We start from the raw sequence: 21346 nt of genomic DNA on the forward strand, positions 1-21346 counted from the left end.
TTTTTAGTTTGTTTTTAGTTTTAGCTATGTTAGGGGGATATCTGTGTGTGCAGGTGACTATTACTGTGCATAATTATTAGGCAACTTAACAAAAAAAAATATATACCCATTTCAATTATTTATTATTACCAGTGAAACCAATATAACATCTCAACATTCACAAATATACATTTCTGACATTCAAAAACAAAACAAAAACAAATCAGTGACCAATATAGCCACCTTTCTTTGCAAGGACACTCAAAAGCCTGCCATCCATGGATTCTGTCAGTGTTTTGATCTGTTCACCATCAACATTGCGTGCAGCAGCAACCACAGCCTCCCAGACACTGTTCAGAGAGGTGTACTGTTTTCCCTCCTTGTAAATCTCACATTTGATGATGGACCACAGGTTCTCAATGGGGTTCAGATCAGGTGAACAAGGAGGCCATGTCATTAGATTTCCTTCTTTTATACCCTTTCTTGCCAGCCACGCTGTGGAGTACTTGGACGCGTGTGATGGAGCATAGTCCTGCATGAAAATCATGTTTTTCTTGAAGGATGCAGACTTCTTCCTGTACCACTGCTTGAAGAAGGTGTCTTCCAGGAACTGGCAGTAGGACTGGGAGTTGAGCTTGACTCCATCCTCAACCCGAAAAGGCCCCACAAGCTCATCTTTGATGATACCAGCCCAAACCAGTACTCCACCTCCACCTTGCTGGCGTCTGAGTCGGACTGGAGCTCTCTGCCCTTTACCAATCCAGCCACGGGCCCATCCATCTGGCCCATCAAGACTCACTCTCATTTCATCAGTCCATAAAACCTTAGGAAAATCAGTCTTGAGATATTTCTTGGCCCAGTCTTGACGTTTCAGCTTGTGTGTCTTGTTCAGTGGTGGTAGTCTTTCAGCCTTTCTTACCTTGGCCATGTCTCTGAGTATTGCACACCTTGTGCTTTTGGGCACTCCAGTGATGTTGCAGCTCTGAAATATGGCCAAACTGGTGGCAAGTGGCATCGTGGCAGCTGCACGCTTGACTTTTCTCAGTTCATGGGCAGTTAATTTGCGCCTTGGTTTTTCCACACGCTTCTTGCGACCCTGTTGACTATTTTGAATGAAACGCTTGATTGTTCGATGATCACGCTTCAGAAGCTTTGCAATTTTAAGAGTGCTGCATCCCTCTGCAAGATATCTCACTATTTTTGACTTTTCTGAGCCTGTCAAGTCCTTCTTTTGACCCATTTTGCCAAAGGAAAGGAAGTTGCCTAATAATTATGCACACCTGATATAGGGTGTTGATGTTATTAGACCACACCCCTTCTCATTACAGAGATGCACATCACCTAATATGCTTAATTGGTAGTAGGCTTTCGAGCCTATACAGCTTGGAGTAAGACAACATGCATAAAGAGGATGATGTGGTCAAAATACTAATTTGCCTAATAATTCTGCACTCCCTGTAGTGCCCCCAGACAGTATAAAGTCTCATGATTCAAGAGGAAGGATATCTGGAAGTTAAGTATAGTTTTTCTTACTGTAGTGAAACTTGGCCTCTTCTTCCTTCGTACCCTTCTTCTAGGATGCCCACTTGCCATCTATGCTCTCTGAATGTATTGGTGTAAAACCAAAAACAGGAAATGATCAACTCATCGCTAACCTCTGAGCTTTCTTGTCCTGTAAAGCAATAATTTCAAGAGCAACCTGAAATAGGCAAGTCTTTAAATGTTTTCTGGAGGTAGGAAGGGAGGGTTCAGTTAAAATATGAAATGGGATAGTGTAGTACAATTATTTACCTTTTTATAAAGGTATTTTGGAGTACGTGAGTAATACTTTGGTAGTGCACTTTTACATACCCTTACATGCTTTCTGAATTGGCCTACAAAAAATCTAAAATGAGAATAATTTAGTACTATTCCTATGCAGTTAGTACAAACAGAAAACACTATGCCCTCTCAACTCTTTTACTAACAACGACTCACAAAGTCATTTAAGAGTATGTAAAAAAAGTACTACTTAATATACTTATGAATGATTTTGTAAACCTGCTGCATCACCTTCTAGGTAAAGCAAGTTCTATCATCTGAGATCCCTTCGGTTTCAAAAGTGGTGAGCAGGCTTATCAAGTAGGAAGGATTATGTAAGTGAATAGCTTTGTAAACCAGACCTCAGCTGGAAATGTTTTCTTTTAATTTAGGTAAGATTTGGTTAGTGATCTTACTAAGGAACTTCTGAAGAAGAGAAAATCCATCTGTGTTCAGTTCACTCATGCGTTTTTTGTGGATTTAGAATACGTTGTTAGACTTGTAGTTTTGGAGCTTTCTCAAGGAGCGAATGATAAGTACATAGCGGAGTCAGGACGTTTTCAAGTACAGATGTGACTCATCAGAATATTCATGAATTGAGACACTTTCCTCTTCCAATGTTGTGTTTAATGACTCAAGATAACGTTTAAAAAGTGAATGATAATGGAGAGAATAAAATGCACTTGTGTTGCTTCATGATCCTATCTTATAAGTGGAAAATATAAGTAATGTTATAATAGTTGGATTAAAAAATAAGAAACTATGCTTGTGAGAAGGGTAGCAATGCTGTTTATCACCACAAATACCTGTCCTATGGTTTCTTAATTATGCAACACTCTAGGATCACCTCAAATTGATATTCATATTGTTTTCGTAGCACAAGAGGAAGTGCAACAAAGTAGTGTGAGAATGTAACATAATATCTTGGAAGTGTGTGAGGCAGTAAAAGCATTTGGAGATCAACCAATTTGCTGATTCATTTAAGTAAGTAATTTGTTACATACATAAGACCTTGATTAATGGCTCTAGAAGGATGATCCAGCTGTCTGAGACTGGTTATCTTTACTGATTCATTCAAGTTCCCACTCATGGGGCAAGTATTTCCGTATTTTAAGAATTGTGTTGTGCTAACTGGCTGCAGGGTTGTCCTGTTGGTAAATATGACTAAATAAGGAAGGCTTCCATGACTTAAGTAACTAATGCTTGCAGCAAAAATGACGTGTGTTTTAGCGTAAAATGTAAGTGCAAGGTATCTTTTGGGAACAAAGGAGATCTTGTTTTCAAGGGCTATATTTCCCTGGGTAGTCTCGAAGATTATTTGTCATAACTCTAATTGAGGTTACTTAGTTTACTCCTACCAGTGCTAACATGGTCATTGTTGGCGCTATAGGTGGTCCATTGTCATATATAAGGATCTGAAAGATTACTCGTCTGTTCCTGAGACTTGGAAACAAAAGGATCCACCTTGTATTAGAATGGCTTCTTAGTTTACAAATATGTTTCTTGTATGGAAGGTTGATGAGTCATATTCTTGGTAAGACTACAAGAAATGGCAGTACCTGTACCTCATCTGTAGATTACTTGTTAGTGAAGCACAGGCTATTCACAAGATGTAGCAGTTATGAGATAATGTAATGAGCACTGTCCGCTAGTCAGTGGTTATTAATCTGTGGTGCGGGCATCCCTGGGGTTCCGTGAAACCTGCTCGGGGAGTTTGCAACTGCTTAGAAAATTAAATAACAATTACTAGTGTATAAAAATCAAGAAACAAAATGTAAAGTTGAACATGCTAAAACTTTATATAAATGTGAAGGAATTTGTAATTGGAGGCTAAAAATTAAGTTATTATCCTCAGTTGAATCATGGGAGCAGTGCAAGTGCATCAAACAGATTATAGAATGGACGATGAGTGGTCTAAAATTAATTTAGAAAAGCTCCAATCTTCCCATTGTTATTTTTGTATATTTGTTTGTGAATTAAATAAAATATTTCATTGTTTGAGTATTGTTTTGTGATTCCGATAATTGAAAATGCTTAGACCAGCGTTCTTGGCTTCCAGTAATGACTCAGTGGGAGTTCAAAGATTCCAATAACGATTCAGTGAGGGTCCCCTGAGTTCCAGTAATGTTTAGGTCTGGGTCCACAGAAGAGAAAAGGTTAAGGACCAATGTGCTAAACTGTAAAATTAAAGTTCAAGTCCACACTTCAAAAAACTAGACCGTGTCAGAAGTGTCCCTTGCAATAGTTTTCCTTCTGGTTTTAACTGCAATTCTTTCCGGTCATATATAAGATTCAAGAAGCTGTTTTTAGTAGGAAAGATGAGAAGAAAATAATTGTGCAAAAATAAATTAACTTTTTTCAGTAGCTATGCAGATGTTTGGTGTTGTGTGTGTAGGCTATAAAATGATGCAGTGTAAATCCTGGAATTGTGTGGGATACGTTACAGATGTGGTCACGGCTAAAATCCTGACCGCAAGTTGAGATGAATGTGGTTTGATTATATTTTGTGCCAATATAAAAAGAATCAGACAATAGAGGTTTCAAATAGGATGTGGGGGACATTGACAATTGGCTCGGAGTATTGGGATCATATGGCGCACACAATCCTATAACCTTCCTTTGCCTTGAATTTTGAGGAAATCTTAAACCCTACAAACACCACAAAAACATAGTGTCCAGGTTGTCTCCAGCCACTAAGCCACAGTGTTCAGTAGGGTAAATTGCCCAATTATGTGGAGGAATATGCAGAGGATAGGTGTTCAACTTCTTTCCTTGCGTTATCATTGGAAATCCTTTCTGAAACATGGGTTCAGCTGGCTAGTTAAGCTATTCCAGAGTTATCCATAATGCTTTGTGCTGATAATGAATTGAGGCAAGTTTATATGTTTGTTCCTGTTTTAGTTTCAATTTTTATAGTTGATCTTCCATTGTTTTAGGTAGCCACTGGAACATTTTCTGTAAAAATGGGTTTTGGAGTTCCCTGTATTAATGCATTTCAGTCTCACTTTCAGTGACTTTAACGCTGGTTGATTTACAGAGAACACTACATTTGTTAGAAACTTAATCACATGTAAATGTTTCCGTTTTAAATGCACAGTGAATAAAATGTTTTGTTTGTAAAACATACAGTTTAGGTTATGTTTTGTTGATATCGATCTAGCAAAACCATAGACAGTATAGGAATTGGTTTATCGAAGCATTTGTTTCACACACAATATGACATGGCATTCCACTTTGTCCGTACAAAGAGTAGGCAGAGGCACTTGGGAATAGACTGCCACTTTTTCCCGTGTAATATAGTTAAAGAGATGTAGAAGTCTTAAAAGATAGATTTGAAGGATATGAAGCAAAAATACTACCCATTGCTAAAAAATGACTGGCAAAATATTAGAGAAAAGCAGAGGCATATCTTAAGGTATCACAAAACAGAACAATTAATATCATCCAGATTAAAAATAACACTGATAACTAGTTCCAGTTAGTTTAAAAGATAACAGAAGTGCTGTTCGAGACCATGAATAAAGAAGTGTCATATTTAAAGGAAAACCCGTTGCCAAGGCTGACTTGGCACGGGTACAAATGCTCCAGCTATTTAGTGACTGCAACAGTGTAAAAGAAAAGTACACTCTTTGCTTCTAGTAGTGACATTGTTTGCCAAATCCTGGGCTTTCTTGCAACATGTCAACATAGGATATGAAATAAAACCACAGGATAAAGTCTGCTCTTTAATCAAACCTCTGCAATAATATACCTGTACGCTACGATGGTTGTTGAGCAACAAGATGACCACAGTTGGCCGTAATGTGAGGGATTAGCAGAACATAGGGGCGAGAGCATGAAAACGCTTGCATTCCCATGGAGTGCTCATGAAAAAGAGATAAGCAGTTCCCTAATGGTAACCGTAGATGGATAGAAGCCATTCAGTCAAAAGGATGGTAAAGAAGCCATGCTCCAGGTATGGGACGAACTTAAGAAGAGGAAAGAAAGTCAACAAATAAGGAGTAAACAAACAAGATTGACCAGAAAGCCAGCTAATGATAAGCTATGAGCTGACTCAAAACCCACTCTAAGTATTTGTATTGTGTAAAAAATAAAATAATAAAAAAAGGTCTTAAACAACAGACAGCCAAAAGCTGTTTGTAGATGAAACCTAAAACTGTGTTTTGGGGACAGAAATCCTCTGCATGGTAACGGATGTACACCCCACCCCTGAGTGCCCAACTGTATTGATATCTGAATCCTTAATGTTGATTTTTGTTGCCTAGGCAAGCACGGATCATCCGTGTGTCCCATTACACAGGCCTGTCTCACGGATTTCAGTCTTTTTAGATCTGGATGGGTGGCAAAAATGCTACCCTCATATTGGTGAAAGTCTATTGCCTCCACCAGAAATTAACTCACCCCTAGGCCTACATCGGTTTAGTGTTAAGTGCTGCGTAGCGCAGGAGTGATGTATCTGCGCTGGGTGAATGTATGCCTGTTAAGGATATAATACAAGCATAATGCAGTACTGTGAAGTCTGTACATGTTGAATGCATGTTCTGGGAGTGGGTGTGCCTGTGAGTGGTACGGTAGATGAAGAATTTAGTGCTGTGCAGTGTTTGCAGGTCGAATGCTTATGCTGGGTGTGTGTCAGGGAGGTACAATACAAGGATAATGTAGTACTATGCAGTGCATGCAGGGTGAATGCATGTGCTGGATGTATGTATGCCTATGAGTGGCACAGGACATGAAGTATTCAGTGATGTCAGTGCATGCATGGTAAATGTATGTGCTTCAGTGTATGTGTGAATATGAGCAGTACACTACAGGGAGGATACCGTGCTGTGAAGTGTATGAATGCTGTGTGCCTGCACTTGGGTGTATGTGTGCCTGTAAATGGTACAATGCATGGATGCCCTTGGGTCTTGCTTTGGAAGAACAAGGTCTGCATGGTGACACATGAGTAGAGGAAGCCTTCTAGACAGATTTGTGTATTGCTGCATTCCTGTGAGCTGGGTGGTTCATACACTGGAGAGGCGAGAGCCAGGCTCCCCCATAAACTTCAAAAGGTGCTCTTTAATTCAGTGAGTGGTCACAAGGAAGAGGCCTTGACACTTCTAAGGAAGGAGATGTAGTTAATAAGAGAATCATAAAGAGCAGGGCTGGGGCCCAAGACTAACCTTTTGATGCACATATTACTGTGGCTGACTTCCAGGTGTGAACTTTAGTCACTGTTATGGCATGTGTTGTGGGACTGTCAGCTTTGCAGTCACTCCTGCTGTGACAGACTGCTTTTCAGAGGAAGAGAGCAGAGGAGTGGACACTTCAAAAGAATCAGACCCCAACATAAAAATTCAATAACTCTGACCCTAAATCACATTTGGTGTCTGGAAATGGGCTTTAACAAGGGGAGCTTGAGATCACAAAAATTACCATCTGTGGATGGAAAGTTCTGCAAGACTTATGCCTGTGACCAGGACTGGTGGTCAAGGCCTGTTAGTCTCCCTGCTGGGTGAGGGAGATCACCCAGAAGATCCTAGACCACCTGCCGTGGAACCTTGAGCACCAGCGCCTACATGCTTGCTGAGACCAGTGTTCCCTGTGAGGAAGAGGAAAAAGTTGGAGAGAGTAATCTCCGGTGAGGAGCCCTGTCAAGTGGGACTCCCTTTGTGTGGTGTGAGAAGACTGCTGCTGCACCAATCAGGTTGTTGCCCATGTGCAGGACGGAGCCTGCTAGACATGTATGCCACAGGAAGGCTGTCGTGAATTGAGCTGTGTTGTACTGTGCCAGTAAAGCTGGAGCCTGTGTGTAGTGCTAAGCTGGCAACCTCATTTGCCAGGAAGGGCCTTAGCGAAAAGTCTGTTGTGCAACAAGGTCCGTAGCCGCGTGCAGTAGCTGTGGCAACCCCACCAAGGACTTCACTATGCCAATCAGGTGGAAGTCCTTGTACTCTGAAGATAGAGACACCATATGCCGGAGGAGGTTACCAGGAGCATCAAGAACAGTGACCTGATCAGCAACCCCCACCAGAGAAGTGAGGACACTGGGGAAGCACAAGTGCTCCATCACCAAGACAAGGGAACTGTGTCTGGATCATTGAAACGGTATAGAAAGTTCACCCACAGCCAGGAAGTTAAATGCCATTTCTGGTCTGCAGCACCTATTGTGCCATCCGCTACAGTGGCAGTGCAAACATTACTGCATGGCTCCTCTTTGTAGCCTGTGCAGTGTAAAGCTTGCATTGCAATCTGTCAAAATAAACCTTTGACTGACAAAGACATCCCTTTTTATGTTTAGTAAGTCACCCTAATGTAGGCTTTGTGCCCACAAGGCAGCGTGCATAAGATTTGAGAGTGGAACAGGTAGAAAATACATTTTATCATGTTCCTACAGTAAAAAGCTGAAAGCTTCTTTTTTCATTGTGGTAGGCCCAGCTTTCCTACGTAGAAAACCAGAGTACAAATTAAAATACTACTACTAATAACTCAGTGAAACAGACCAGCCAGACAAATAACTAAACCACTACTTTTAATCGTTATTTAAACTCCACTTCAGTGCTGAAGTTGGATTTTTAAGAAATTATAAGGAAAAGTAACTTTTAGAGAGTTACTTTTTACCTGCCTGAGCTTTCAGAAGGGTAATATAAAATTTTGTAGCTTTCGTAAAGGAATGTTTCAGTTCTGTTAAGGACACTGGGTGAGGATTATGCTCAAAGTTTCATTCCTTTAATACTTCCAGTAGTCTTCAACAATAAGAAACTACCTTCCCCGTGATACTACTAGGAATACTAGGAAGAAAACACATAGCAACAGTTCTACCAATCAGAAACCAGCGTCCATATTCCATATAAGTATTTCCCAAGGCACTTCTTTATTGAGTGCGACTGGAAGAGTTATCCTGGATCATTCACCTTTGTTGGAATCAGTACCTGAGGGAAAAAGATACATAAAATTGACTAGCTGGCCTTACCAACATCTAGAGTCATCACACGCCCTTATTATACGCATATAGCACCTAAGAAGGGAAACTTTGCAATATGCATGAGCATGATCACATTATAAGGTACATTAAAATGTAGCCATAAACAAAAGGTACACTGAACAAAGTTTCTATTAGTCCTATCTCAGAAAAAATATCCAGGGTAGGGAAATGGTGTTAACAGATGGGAGGGAATAATCCTTGCCTCGGTGTCCTTAATGGAATTTAAACTTTCCTTTCAGAAAGCTAGGAAATGTTATATTCTGTGTCGGGACCGGAGGTGAGGATTATGCCTGTTCAAAGCTTATCCACCACCAAAGATGCACTATCAATCACCAGTTTAAAATAAAACTACTTTAAACATAGTCCGAAGACTAATCAGCTGCATTAATAATATCCTCTAGTCTAGCTGCCAAAGAAAAGGCTTTTGAGGCCACGGCCCCTCTCATAGAGTGAGCTCTGAACTGTGGCACATCGATGCCCGCTTCGTGCATGACCAAGCGAGCAATGGTGGGGGATGAGACCACTTCTAACGGTTTTATTGGAGATATCAGTAACTGTCTCTCACATGGTGGACAAAACTCCTCCGCCAAGATTTAGTATGCCTTACGACACCTTACCACACAAAGGTTAGGGTGGGAATTGAAGTGTGGATAAGAGATCGTCCAGGAGTCTGCTTTAGTTCTTCTTGAAATGGGGAGTGTGACTCCCTTTGGAGTGAAGACTCGGCCTGAGACATCAAGGACCTTGACGTCAGAGACCCTACGGCACAACACCAAACAGAGCTGCATTGCCAGTTTTGCCAATAATTCCTTGCATGAAAGATACTCGTGCCGCTGCCAAGAACAAAAGATATTCAGTACCATGTTGACTTCCCAACTGACTGAGTACCTGGGCTTCGGATGTAGAGACAGCCAGATTTCTCACATCAGTTTGCAAACCAAGGAGTGTTCCACTACAGGAGCCATCTGTACTGGCCAGTGACCTGCAGATATAGCCGAGCGATAAGAATGAATAATTCTGTATGCCAGACCTAGTGATGCCAAAATGCCAAGAAGTTCAGGATTGGGACAACTTCCCACCCCACGGGACCTTCCTGGTGTTGAACACACCAACACACCCATCAGGACCACTCTGACTTATCCCGTTTGGTGGTCCTTTTTGCCCAGGCTGTGGCCAGCATACATTCAGCCTCCTGTGAAAGACCCCGGACTCGCCATCTCTCCTGGTAATCCGCCATGCCACGAGTGGCAGATGACCTTGGAGGGCTAGCAGATGACCTTGGCCTAAGGGATTCTGAAAAATATTTAGAGCATGGGAAAGATGGTTTGGAAAATCCTAAGAAGGTTCCAGAAGAACTGGAAATCAAACTTGCAATCTCCATAGGGGCTTGATCACCTCCTCTTCCGCCTGTTGTCTCTTCACCTAAGTGCGCAGTCGCATTATCATGGGAAAGGGGGAAAAGGTATAACTCTTCTCCGTCCAATCCTGTAGGAATGCATCCATCGTCAGAGTTAGGGGATCCTGTGTCCAGCTGAAATACCTAGGAATCTGATGATCCAGGCGGGATACAAAGAGGAAAATAGAGAATTTGGCCTCCATGATTGTTGAGTTGGGAGAATGTCAGAGGATCCATTTGGCACAAAACTCATGTCTGGCCATTCCCTTGAGCACCAGTCTGCAATTTGATTGGATGCTCCCGGAAGGTACCCTGCCGTGACTGGTACGTTGTTGACCCAGTTCGTCCAAAGTCCTTGGCTAGGTCCACCAGGACCATCGACTTGGAGCCTCCCAGGTGGTTTATATAGCAGACTGCTGAGACATTGTCCATCTTTAGTAACATGCAACAACTTACCTTCTCTTTTGTCCAGCACTGGACCGCGAAAGAGCCTGCCATGAGCTCCAGGCAACTGATGTGATTGACTTGCTGCAACACACTTCCCAACTGGATTTACTAGCATCAGATTCTTTAATAAGGTCTGGGTCCAAGCCGAAGATGGTTCTGCCGTTCCAGCCCTCCATATGGGACAACCACCAGTCCCTGAATTAGTCCGTCAGAGGAACCTGCTCCGAATATTGGAGACCTTTGCTTAAGAGGAAGGCCTTGAGCTTCTGCAGGGCCCTGTAATGTAGCGACCCAGAAAAATCGCCTGAATCGAGAATGAAAGAAGATCCATGATCCTTGCCATCTGGTGTAAAGAGGTGGAGGATTTGGAGAGTGTCTTTCAATTCCCTGCACATTTTTTCGTCACCTTTCTAGAAGGCAAACTAAGAGTCTTGTCAGTTGAGTTGATGAAACTGAGGAAGGTGATCTGTTTGGAAGGAACCAAAACAGATTTCTTTATGTCGATGATGAAACCCAGACTCTCTAAGAAATTGATTTTCGATTGCAAGTGATCCCATAGCCTGACCGGGCAGTGTTGCATAGGACAAATATTGTTGAGATATATTATTAAACGATATCCTTGGGCTCTCAAGTGTTCCACTACCAGCTTCAAGACAAGACCTTGGTGAAGCACCAAGTAACCGAGGAGGATAGACTGAAGGGAAGGGTTTGGAATTCAAAGATGGAGCTGCGCCACTGGAATTGTAAGAATCTATGGTGCGGAGGAATGATAGGGGCCTTTAAGTATGCATCCTTGAGGTCTAAGCCCTCCATACGATCGTCTGGATGTAACAGATCCCGGAGGAGATGTATCCCCTTAATTTTTAAATAGCAGTAGACCAGCCAACCTTTGAACTTCTGTAGGTTGATGACAGGATGATGTCTGCCATCTCGCTTCTCCACCAAGAAGAGGTTGCTGAGGAAACCTGGGGGATGGAGTTGGGGAAGGGACAATAGCTTCCTTGCTGAGCAGGTCGCCCACCTCTTGATCTATCAGAGACATTTGATCGTCGGGAAAAAACAATGGACGCGAGTGTTAAACTGGAGACCCATAAAATTCGATTTAGAATCCCTGTACTGTTTGTAGGACCCAAGTGTCCGAGGTAATTGACCACCAGTTTTGTAAGAACTGACCTGTATGACCTCTCACCTGAGCTTGGAGGTTCTGAAAGAACCTCTGGTGCCTCGTCCTCGGTGGCCCCTTCTAATAGGGAAGAACTCTCCGGGGCAGGCTTGATCCTGGCCCTTAAGGAAACCTTGTCCCCTTGGAGGGCCTTGGGAGTAGAAGCCGACGGTCAAACACCCTCTGCCACGACCTGCCCGCTTACGTGGAGGCGAGGTCCCCCAGTTTCAGGTCAACCTTAATTAGAAGGGACCGTCACCCTTCTGCAGAGAGCACACAATTTACATTGCTGAGGAAGATAACAGCATGTTGTGCCCATCCTGATACAAGCTCAGGTGACAGAGAGGCACCTGAGGCCTTAGCCTCCTCCGCCAACTCTCCAAAATCTTTGTTAGGTGACCAATGATCTTTAGGAGCTTAACCTGACAGTATTCCCATGACCTGTTGATGCCCTTCTTGGGGTCACAGATGAACTTTTGGAGGAAAGTAGCCATACAGGTATCTATCTCTGGGGTGGCAGATACTTTGCCCATAAGGGAGGGGTGGAGACATTCTGCTCTGATCTTTGAGCAAACCTCTTTTTCCAGAGGTTTCCTGAGCCGGCTGGACATGTATTTGCCTACCTTCTCTGTGGACCTGGGATGAACTAGGACCTCAGGGTCTAGCATGTCAGAGGGGTCACTGCAACTTGGGTGCCTGAGGGGGTAGGTGTAGCAAGAGGTGAGAGCCGCCAAGGCTTGGCGGGCCTGCCTCATCAGGAAGTCCCCAAGAGAGTCCTAGTCATTACCATTGGCTGAGGGGAAGGGGGCGGAGCGCTTAAGGTGTCCACTGAGGCTTTTAGGCCTGAAGGAGTAGGACGCTCTAAAAATGCCTTTTTCAGCCAGTCAAAGGCTGTCAGATCCACCCCAGCTTCCAACGAGCATTTTGAGGGGCACTGCGCCTGCTGCTCGAGCCCCAGCACGGAACCCTTGTGAAGGGGTTCTTTATATAGATAAAGGGGAAAAGGGTAGGTGTAGGCTTAATGGTTCAATGACCGAGGCCACTGCCTGATGGATGAAGGGATCCATTGTCTGGCAGATCTTATTATCAATAGGGAGGACCAAAATGGTCTCCTGCTCAAAATATTCCCCATCGCCATGCAATTGCATAATTGTGTAGGGGAAATTACCTCCCACTGAATAACCTGCAGAGAGTTTCAGCACAATGGTTGTGTGCCTGTTTATTATGAATGGGGTGGGGGCACAAATTTTAGGTCCTCTGGGCAGTTGGGTACAGGTAAAAATCAGGGGGCACTTTAGGTGTGCAAGAGCACTGAGTTGGGAAGTTGTGGGTCAAAAAACGGGCTGTACACGCCTTTTGGAATCAAAGGGGTTAATATTGCCGTGCGCGTTGCGCTCTGTTATGTTTTTAAATATGTAGGGACTGCTATCTGCCTCACCTGCGTGTACAGACCTGTTTCAGGCATCCGTTGCTATTTAAAATAATATGACCGACCCTGTCAGCGCAGGATGTCCGGCTTCAAGGCAGCTCAGGGGAGGCTGAGGGCAACAGACTCCGTACAGGGGAGGCGATTGCTCCGCATATGCAGGAGATGCCCTTCCCCGTGGAGCATGGAGATGTGTAAAGCTTGCCGACTGTCTGCCCTCTAGTGGGCTGCTAACCTCACTGCAACTCGCGGCCCTACAAACAGAAAAACAGCTGCGAATGACCAGAGAGTACCTACAGGGCGAATAACTACAAAGACTAGAAAGGACTTATCTCTCTGCTGGAAGCTGGAAAGAAAGAGGAAGTGCCTTGGGAGATACTTACTTATATGGACTATGGGCTCTGGTTTCTGATTGGTTGATCTGTTGTTGTGTATTTTCTTCCCAGTAGTATCATGGGAAAGGTAGTTTCTTATTGTTGAAGACTACTGGAAGTATTAAAGGAATTAAAGTTTGAGCATAATCCTCACCTTCAGTCCTGACATAGAATTAGTACTATCCTATGCCAACTGCTGGCCTGTCCTCTGCCATAAATGAGGTGTGAATGACATTTGAGATTCCTCCCAGCAGCTACATAATAGGTTGACCTAACTGAGCAGGGATAACTCCTCCGAGGTCTACAGAATCTTTAGGGTGGGAGCTGTGGGCATCCTGTAGACATTAGTGGCAAATGCTACCTGACTGGTCTGTTTGAGGCGCATGTTAGGAAGAAAACAGGATGTGGCAGGACAATGTGTGTATTTGCAGTGTGGTTGCTGTAGGACCCCTGCTTTTGATCTATAAAACCTCTATTGCCCCCTAGACTCCATTGTTAGGGAGTACCCAGGAGTGATCCCTACTCACTAACTAGTGCTAGGCATAAAAGTGTCATGCCAACCTGCCTCAATAGTACACCATCTGAACCTGCAGAAGAGCAGTAGAAGACTGAACCTGCTGTTTGTTACCTAAGATGAGCCCTGAAGGTCTGGACCTGCTCCCTCTTGTACCCAGGATAATGAAGTGGAATCAAGAGTCAGAAGGCTGATCTCCAGTGAGACTCCAGGGACTTTTTCCTAAAGTGCCCATCTGACCAGTGACAACTGACTTAGATTGAACTTAGCGGTAGGCCCTTGCCTGATACCCTTTCATTCTCTATGTGCCCTCCTCTGAGTTCCTGGGGGCCCTAGAAGTGTACTCTTATGGTTGTTTAGGCCATAGAAGAAAATTTGACAAGGTTTTGTCCCAGAGCCTCAGTGGTACCTGTCATGAAAAGTATCCAATCGGCAGTACCATAGCATCTGATTGAATTTCTACTTTGTGCCATGCGGAGATTTCTGTACCTCCAAAAAAGCAACCAAGGCCCTTTCTGCGTTGGGACTTAAGGTTTTTTTTTTTAGCCAAAAACTGAAAAGCTTCAGAATGTTAGCCCAGCACTGTTGTGCCTGCCATGCTGGGAGATCACGTGCATGGATTTACCATAAACTGCACTTCATGCTGCTCTTCCTCACGGTCTTTCCCAACGTGACTGGGTCACTGACAAGGAAGACTTCTGTTTAGTGGCTGCTCACTTGCAACATTCGTTTGCACCTATTGGAAAACATATATGCGGTGGACTAATAAAACGCATAAGAATTAACAGAGTCCTTAAGCATTTTTTGCAGAAGGGGGAAACAATTGGAACTTTGCTCAGAATGTAAGTTCCTAGTAGAGTTCTTTAACATTTCATAATAATGTTATATTTGTAAATGAAATCTCGCTTGGGTGTGGTGCTGGGTTTGATGAATGAGTCCAAATGTCTGTGACTTACAAATAAGAAAACATTTTAAAACTCTGTTTGCATTAAATTTGCCTCACGAACCTTGCACTGCTTTCACTCAATTGCAATGGAAGAAAGCCATGAAGGGTGTTGTTGTTCACCTTTTTCAGTGGTTTAAGCAAATGCGTGAATGTTAGTATAATAAATAAAGATGTAACCTTTAGAGGTGTGGCCACCTGGTGCAGAAGTAATGTTGACGGGATTAAGTAGAGAGCTTAAGTAACGCCGTGGAACATATCGCCCTTTAATAACAGGGTTCTAGCGTTAAATGCGAGCTTGCCGTGTGTTGACTATAACCTCTCTCACAACAGGGTGAGATCCAAGTCACCATTGATGCGTCAGTTTCCAAAGAACGAGATCTCTCTGCGTTTTTGAAGGCCTGCCGACTGTTGAAACAAAGAACAAAATCCGACCTTGAACAAGTACAAGATGTCTTTGAAAAGTATGGCTACAAGACGCCAGTTGCAAATCATTCAGGTATTTGTAACCCTTTTTTTAATGCATTCGTAAATGCGTATTGACCAGACCTGCCAACCTGAGAGGAAAATCGGCCGCGTGAGGAAGGGGCACGGCTTTGGCGGGTGCGGGGCTTTATGCCGAGGAACTTCTCAAGGAGGTCTTCTGCTCTGTCCCCTGCCCCTATCGACCTCCTCCTTCCCCCACAAGAACACGATATCACGTGGTTGCTGAGGCTGCTGGTGATGCCATGGTGTGTTTTCACACCCCTTAATGGACATTACCTGATTGCAGCCTCAAAAGACAAGCTGCAGTGGTTGTCGGCTCGCCTTGCCTGCCACCGTGTGATATTTGCCTCCTTACCCAGTACCTTTTTCGTTACTTTGTTAATCATTTTTATTTTTATTTGACACTTAACTACTTTTGCTGTTTGTGATTAGTAATATCCCCTGTCTCCCTATTTTCTACTGCCCATTGGTGTCTGGTGCTTGCCCACGTTACACAAATGTTTATGCTCATGGCGGAGTGTCACTTCACTAAAAGAAGGTGACTATCCAGTGGTGGGTGTACGCATGATTTTTTCCTATTAATAAGAACATTTTCTTAAAAGTCACTTAAAAACGATGACATGCTCTGTTATTTACATAGTTGGTCCGAGCGTTTTTTAGAAGCGGACAACTAATCCATGTTTCCCTACTTAATTATTTTCTTTATTGATTAAATGATTGTATGGGGTACCTCTGTACGGTTTTCTACATTAGTTCAGCTCTAAGCAACCGCCCCCCCCACACACAAGTTTACTACTGACAAACATTATCAAAGCCAGTAGGACTCACCCTTAATATGACAAAACAGATGTCCGGGCACTCATGAATCCATAATTAGAAGTTAGAGTGTATCCAATCTTCATTGTATAATGACAACAATCTTGAGTAGATCTCAAAGTCCACATTTATTTATAAAGCATGGAGTTCAAAACAAAGATCGTCCTTGAAATCAAAGCATTATGTAGTAGACACGGCCAATATTCTAATAGCCACCACAGCCACAGCCAACACGTGTTTCATCCTATGAGAATATGTTCTCTTAAGGACTTCATCAGGGCTTAACTTCAATTTGTAATGTTGAGTGCAACTAATCCTCTAATAATAACTGCAAGACCTTAATATACTATAATCTATCCACAATCAATAACGATTTGAAGTCATCACCATTTGTACCTATCCAATCATAGTATCTAAGTATAAATGGGGAACCCCACCGCGGTCAAATCCATCCACAGCGTTCCCAGTAACGGAGAATAATGTCGAAACGACAAATAAATGTGGACTTTGAGATCTACTCAAGATTGTTGTCATTATACAATGAAGATTGAATACACTCTAACTTCTAATTATGGATTCATGAGTGCCCTGACATCTGTTTTGTCAGTTTCCCTTAAAACATTGGAGGATTAAGGAAGATCCTCTTGCCAGGTGCACCGTGCCACGAATATTTTGTACTATTACTATGTGGACTTACTGTGAGCGCCCTTTTCCTATGAATTTCTTCCTTGTGAGCACTGTTTCAACTCACCCTTAATATGCAAGCGTCAAACTATTGTTTTTTCCAATACTTGTTTGTAAAGCATTGCTTAAAAAAGGGAAAGAAAAACATTTTAAAATGCCGGAGGAAACGTAAACTCATATCTTATGGTATTTCAAAATTGTACATTTAATACAATATTTTCAGTCTTTATAAACGACCAGCTTTATTTTTCAATTACTTTTTACCCAGGAAGCTCTGAACATAATTGCAAAAGAAGCATTGGCAATGCCAATAGGTTTGGCTTATGAAAGTGGTTTTTGTGTCACAGATGGGTGTAGATACTGAAGTCATACACAGACTCTGCCACTCACCTTTGCACTCATGCATCCATTCATCAATCTTTGGACTCATCCTTCCATTCACCCTCTAACACAACCATATTAAAACACACAAACACAACACATGCAAGATAAATTAAAAGAATACGAGTAGAAAAAAAGAAAAAAATGTTGCCTTCTAACCACAGCAAGCGTATATTTGTAATAGCAAAACTAAAGTAGCAGCTGTTGTTTGCCTTGCAAAGGTATTGTAAATAGTCTATTGTTTCAAAGTTCAAGCATGGCTGCCACATTTAGAACCAACGTGATGGGTATCTTGGAATGGTAAGACAGCATCACATTATTGACAATAGCATTCCATAGTGACCTCCTGGTTTGGAGCAATTGGCCACGTGGAATGCTGCACTCTGCAGATGAAATGAGCGGCAATCGAGCAACCCATGAGCACTGCCAAAAGAGCTTTAATATCCTCTTAAGAAACATTAAAATAAAAAGAGAAGAATCAAAGAAATAAAAGAGGAAGTATCAAAGAGAAACATCAAAACTAAAGGTCTGGGCAATAGGCCCTGATACTTACACGTACTGATTTTCAGATGGATCTGCACACATGATCAGAAAATGCCCTCAATAACCGGGCAGAAGAGCCAATAACTGACGCAGACTCCCTCTATCAATCATTTAATCAGTCCACTTGTAGAGTATGACTTGTCATCCGCGAGGGTATCCAGGCGCTGGCAGGGTCTCAATCGAAGAGCCGGATTTTCAGCTTCCTATGGAACTCCTGTAGAGTTAGGTAGGCTCTGGGGTGCAAGGGGAGGCCGTTCCAGGCTTTGGCTGTGAAGTAGGAGAAGGAGCTTCCTCGCTGCTCTGCTGCATTATATGGGCCAGATGCAAGGGAGGCAGAGTGAAGGTGTCGGGAGGGTTTGTGGAATCTCAGGCGGTGGATGATGTAGGTGGGTCCGGAGTCGTGTAGTGCCTTGAAGGTGTGGGTGCGGAGCTTGAACTGTCATCTCTTCTGAACCGGGAGTCAGTGCAGTTTTTTTGAGGCAGGGTGGCTGAGGGTGTGACGTGGTAGATCCAGGATGAGTCTTGCTGCGACGTTCTGCATGGTTTGTAGTCTTCGAACTAGATGGGCCTCTATTCCCATGTAGAGGGTCTGTAGTCCAGCTGGCTGGTGACGAGGGCTTGGGTAATGGAGCCTCTCGCATTTTGGGGAAGCCAGCTGAAAATTGTATGTAACATGCACAGGATGAAGAAGCAGGCAGATAACACTGAGTTGACTTGGGACCGCATGGTGAGTTTGCTGTCCAGGATGAAACAGAGATCTCTGACATGCTCAGCTGGGGTTGGAGTTGACCCCAATTCTGTGGGCCACCAGGAGGCGTCCCCAGGGGAGTTGGTGCTGCCAAAAATCATCATTTCAGTCTTTTCTGTGTTGAACGTGAGGCAGTTATTCCTCATTCAATTGGCAACGCTGGTTATGCATTGATGGAAGTTGATTCTGGCGGCAATGGCGTTTTCAGAAAAGGAGAATATAAGTTGTGTGTCATCAGCGTAGGATATAATGTTGAGTCTCTGGGATCTGACTATGTTGGCAAGGGGGGTGGCATGTAGATGTTGAAGAGGGTGCGGCTAAGTGATGAGCTTTGCGGTACTCCGCAGATGATTGGTTTGGGCGTGGAGGTGAAGGGTGGAAGGCGGACTCGTGTTTTGTCAGTAAAGATCAAGGCAATCCATCTGAGGACGACTCCTTGGATGCCTATGTCGTGATGTCTGATGATGAGCGTATGGTGGGATACGATGTCAAAGGCTGCTGGGATTCTAGGAGGATAAGGGTGACTCTCTTGTTTGTCGAGAATGACCCTGATGTTGTCTGTGGCCGCGATCAGGGCTGTCTTGGTGCTGTGGTTGCTGCGGAATCCGACTTTGGAGTCATCCAGGAGGTGATTGTGTTCCACATAGATGGTGAGTTGTTGGTTGATGGCTTTTTTTTTTATGACTTTGGCCGGGAAAGGGAGCAGGGCCAAATTTGTTGGGGTCCGCTGGTGGTGTTTTCCGCAGCTGTTTGTTTCTGTGTTCTTCCAGTCTTCTGAGAAGCTGGAAGAATCTAGTGAGGTGTTGAGTAGGGTGTAAAGTTGGTGTCCGATCCTGGATGCTCCTAGGTTGAAGATGTCGTGGGGGCATGGGACGGATGGGGCCCCTGAGTGTTTGGATTTCATGATGTTGATGGTCTCCTGTGTGGTTCCAGGTGGTTAGCCTTGTGATAGTCGTGAGTGTAGAGGTATGGCCATTGAAAAAGTCGTCAGGCTTGAGCTGGAGTTTGAAGATTTTGGTGATTTTGTCATGGAAGAAATCTGTGAGGCTGTTGCATAGGTCATGAGAGAAAGAGAGATGTTGTTTGTCGCCATTGAGAGGTTGTGGAATTCCTGTGGAAGAGCTCCTCATGATCATTGAGGTTAGCTTCGATGCGTGATGCCAGGGTTTTTTTTTGTCTGACATAGTTGGTATAGGTTGAGTGCTGATTTGGAAGCTTTTTTGTCGGCTGGAACTTTCTTGCTAGACCATCTTCTCTCGGGGTGTTTGCAGTGGTGCTTGGCTGTCCTAAGGACCTTGGTGTACCAGCTGGCATGTTTGGTGGATCTTCTGTGTTTCTTCTTCTTGATGGGGCCTACAATGTCAGCGCAGTCAGTGACCCAGGTGTTGAAGCTTCTGATGCCCTCGTTCACGTTGTTTGGTGTTTTGGTGGGTTGAGGGTGTTGGTCCATTCACTCTCTGAGGCCTTGTTCCAACTGCCATGGGCGGTATTGAGCTGCGTTGAATGGGAGGCCATGGCGATTGAAGTGGACAGTTGAATGGTTTGTCCATGTGAGTTAGGTGGTGTGGCTGTATTTGATGCTGTTGCTGGAGGTGAATATGGGGTCTAGTGTGTGTCCTGCGATGTGCGTTAGGTCGTGTATGAGTTGGGTGAGACCAATGTTGTTCAGGCCGTTGATGTTGGCGTAGTTAGGTTCGGTTATGTTGTTGAGGTCACCCAGGAACATGTAGTCCTTTGATATTGTGGTGAGGGGGGTGTGTGATGAAATCAATGAAAAGGTTGCAGAAGGTGGTTTGAGGTTCTGGTGGGGGGGTATGCAAGGGTTCCCCTAATGATGGATTTTTCACCTGTTTGGATAGTAAAGTCGAGGTGTTCCATTGCTGAGATGGTGTAGTCCTCGGCAGTGGTCCATTTGATGGGGTCTGTCGATGATGGTGATACCTCCAACGGGCTTGTTGATACAGTCGTGATTCTGGATTCTGCTGTATGGCGGTGGTGATATCAAGGCTGATGCGCGGTTGAGACAGGTTTCTGTTAGGAAAGCGATGTTGGGCACAAGTGTGTCGCTAAGGTCCCAGACCTCTGTGGCATGTTTGCTGAGTGAGGGAGTGTTGAGCAGGGTGCATGAGAGCTGGTGGAGGGTTGCTGGTGTTGCATGTTTAATGGACTGGGTGTTGCTGAGAGTGGTGGTGGGGGGTTGTTCTGGCTGGTGAAGTGGCAGAGGGTGCAGGTGAAAGGTCCTATCACGGAGTGTGGTGCGGCACCGTCACAGAGTTCATGGCGGCTTCCAGGGCCGATGGCACAGATGAAAACAAGTGTAGATGTGGGTGTCAGTTGGACTATGTTTTCTGGAGCTGGGTGCGGTCCAGGCGCAGAAGGGCTTGCCTTTGGTGTGGCTGCACTGTGGCCGCCATTAAATAGGTTATAGGAGGTGTAGTAAGAGGTGGTGGGCTCGGCAGTTGAAAAGGTGGGAAAAGAAGGGGGTAGCAGGGTGAGGCGGGAGAAAGGAGTGACAAAATGACAAAAAAAGGCAGCAACAAAAGCGGGCTAAAGGGCCCAAAGAGGGTAGAATAAAGCACAATGAGACCAAAAAAGAATGAAGGAATAAGGTGAGAATGATGCAATAGGAAAAAGACTGAAGTGGAGAGTAAAAAAATAAAATAAAAAAAGCAGGATGAGCAGC

At 43.9% G+C, this 21346-nt stretch overlaps 1 protein-coding gene across 3 annotated transcripts in view; it reads left to right on the top strand.

Moving 5' to 3' along the window:
• The window catches only part of SKA3 (spindle and kinetochore associated complex subunit 3), a 226723-nt gene that overhangs the window by 75435 nt on the left and 129942 nt on the right, over positions 1-21346 (top strand). For all 3 annotated transcript variants that reach the window (XM_069202259.1, XM_069202260.1, XM_069202261.1), the window contains exon 4: positions 15339-15504. In XM_069202259.1, coding sequence (XP_069058360.1) covers positions 15339-15504 — 166 coding nt within the window. The remainder of the gene's footprint in view (positions 1-15338; positions 15505-21346) is intronic.

This window comes from Pleurodeles waltl, chromosome 8, assembly GCF_031143425.1.
Source record: "Pleurodeles waltl isolate 20211129_DDA chromosome 8, aPleWal1.hap1.20221129, whole genome shotgun sequence".
NCBI lineage: Eukaryota > Metazoa > Chordata > Amphibia > Caudata > Salamandridae > Pleurodeles > Pleurodeles waltl.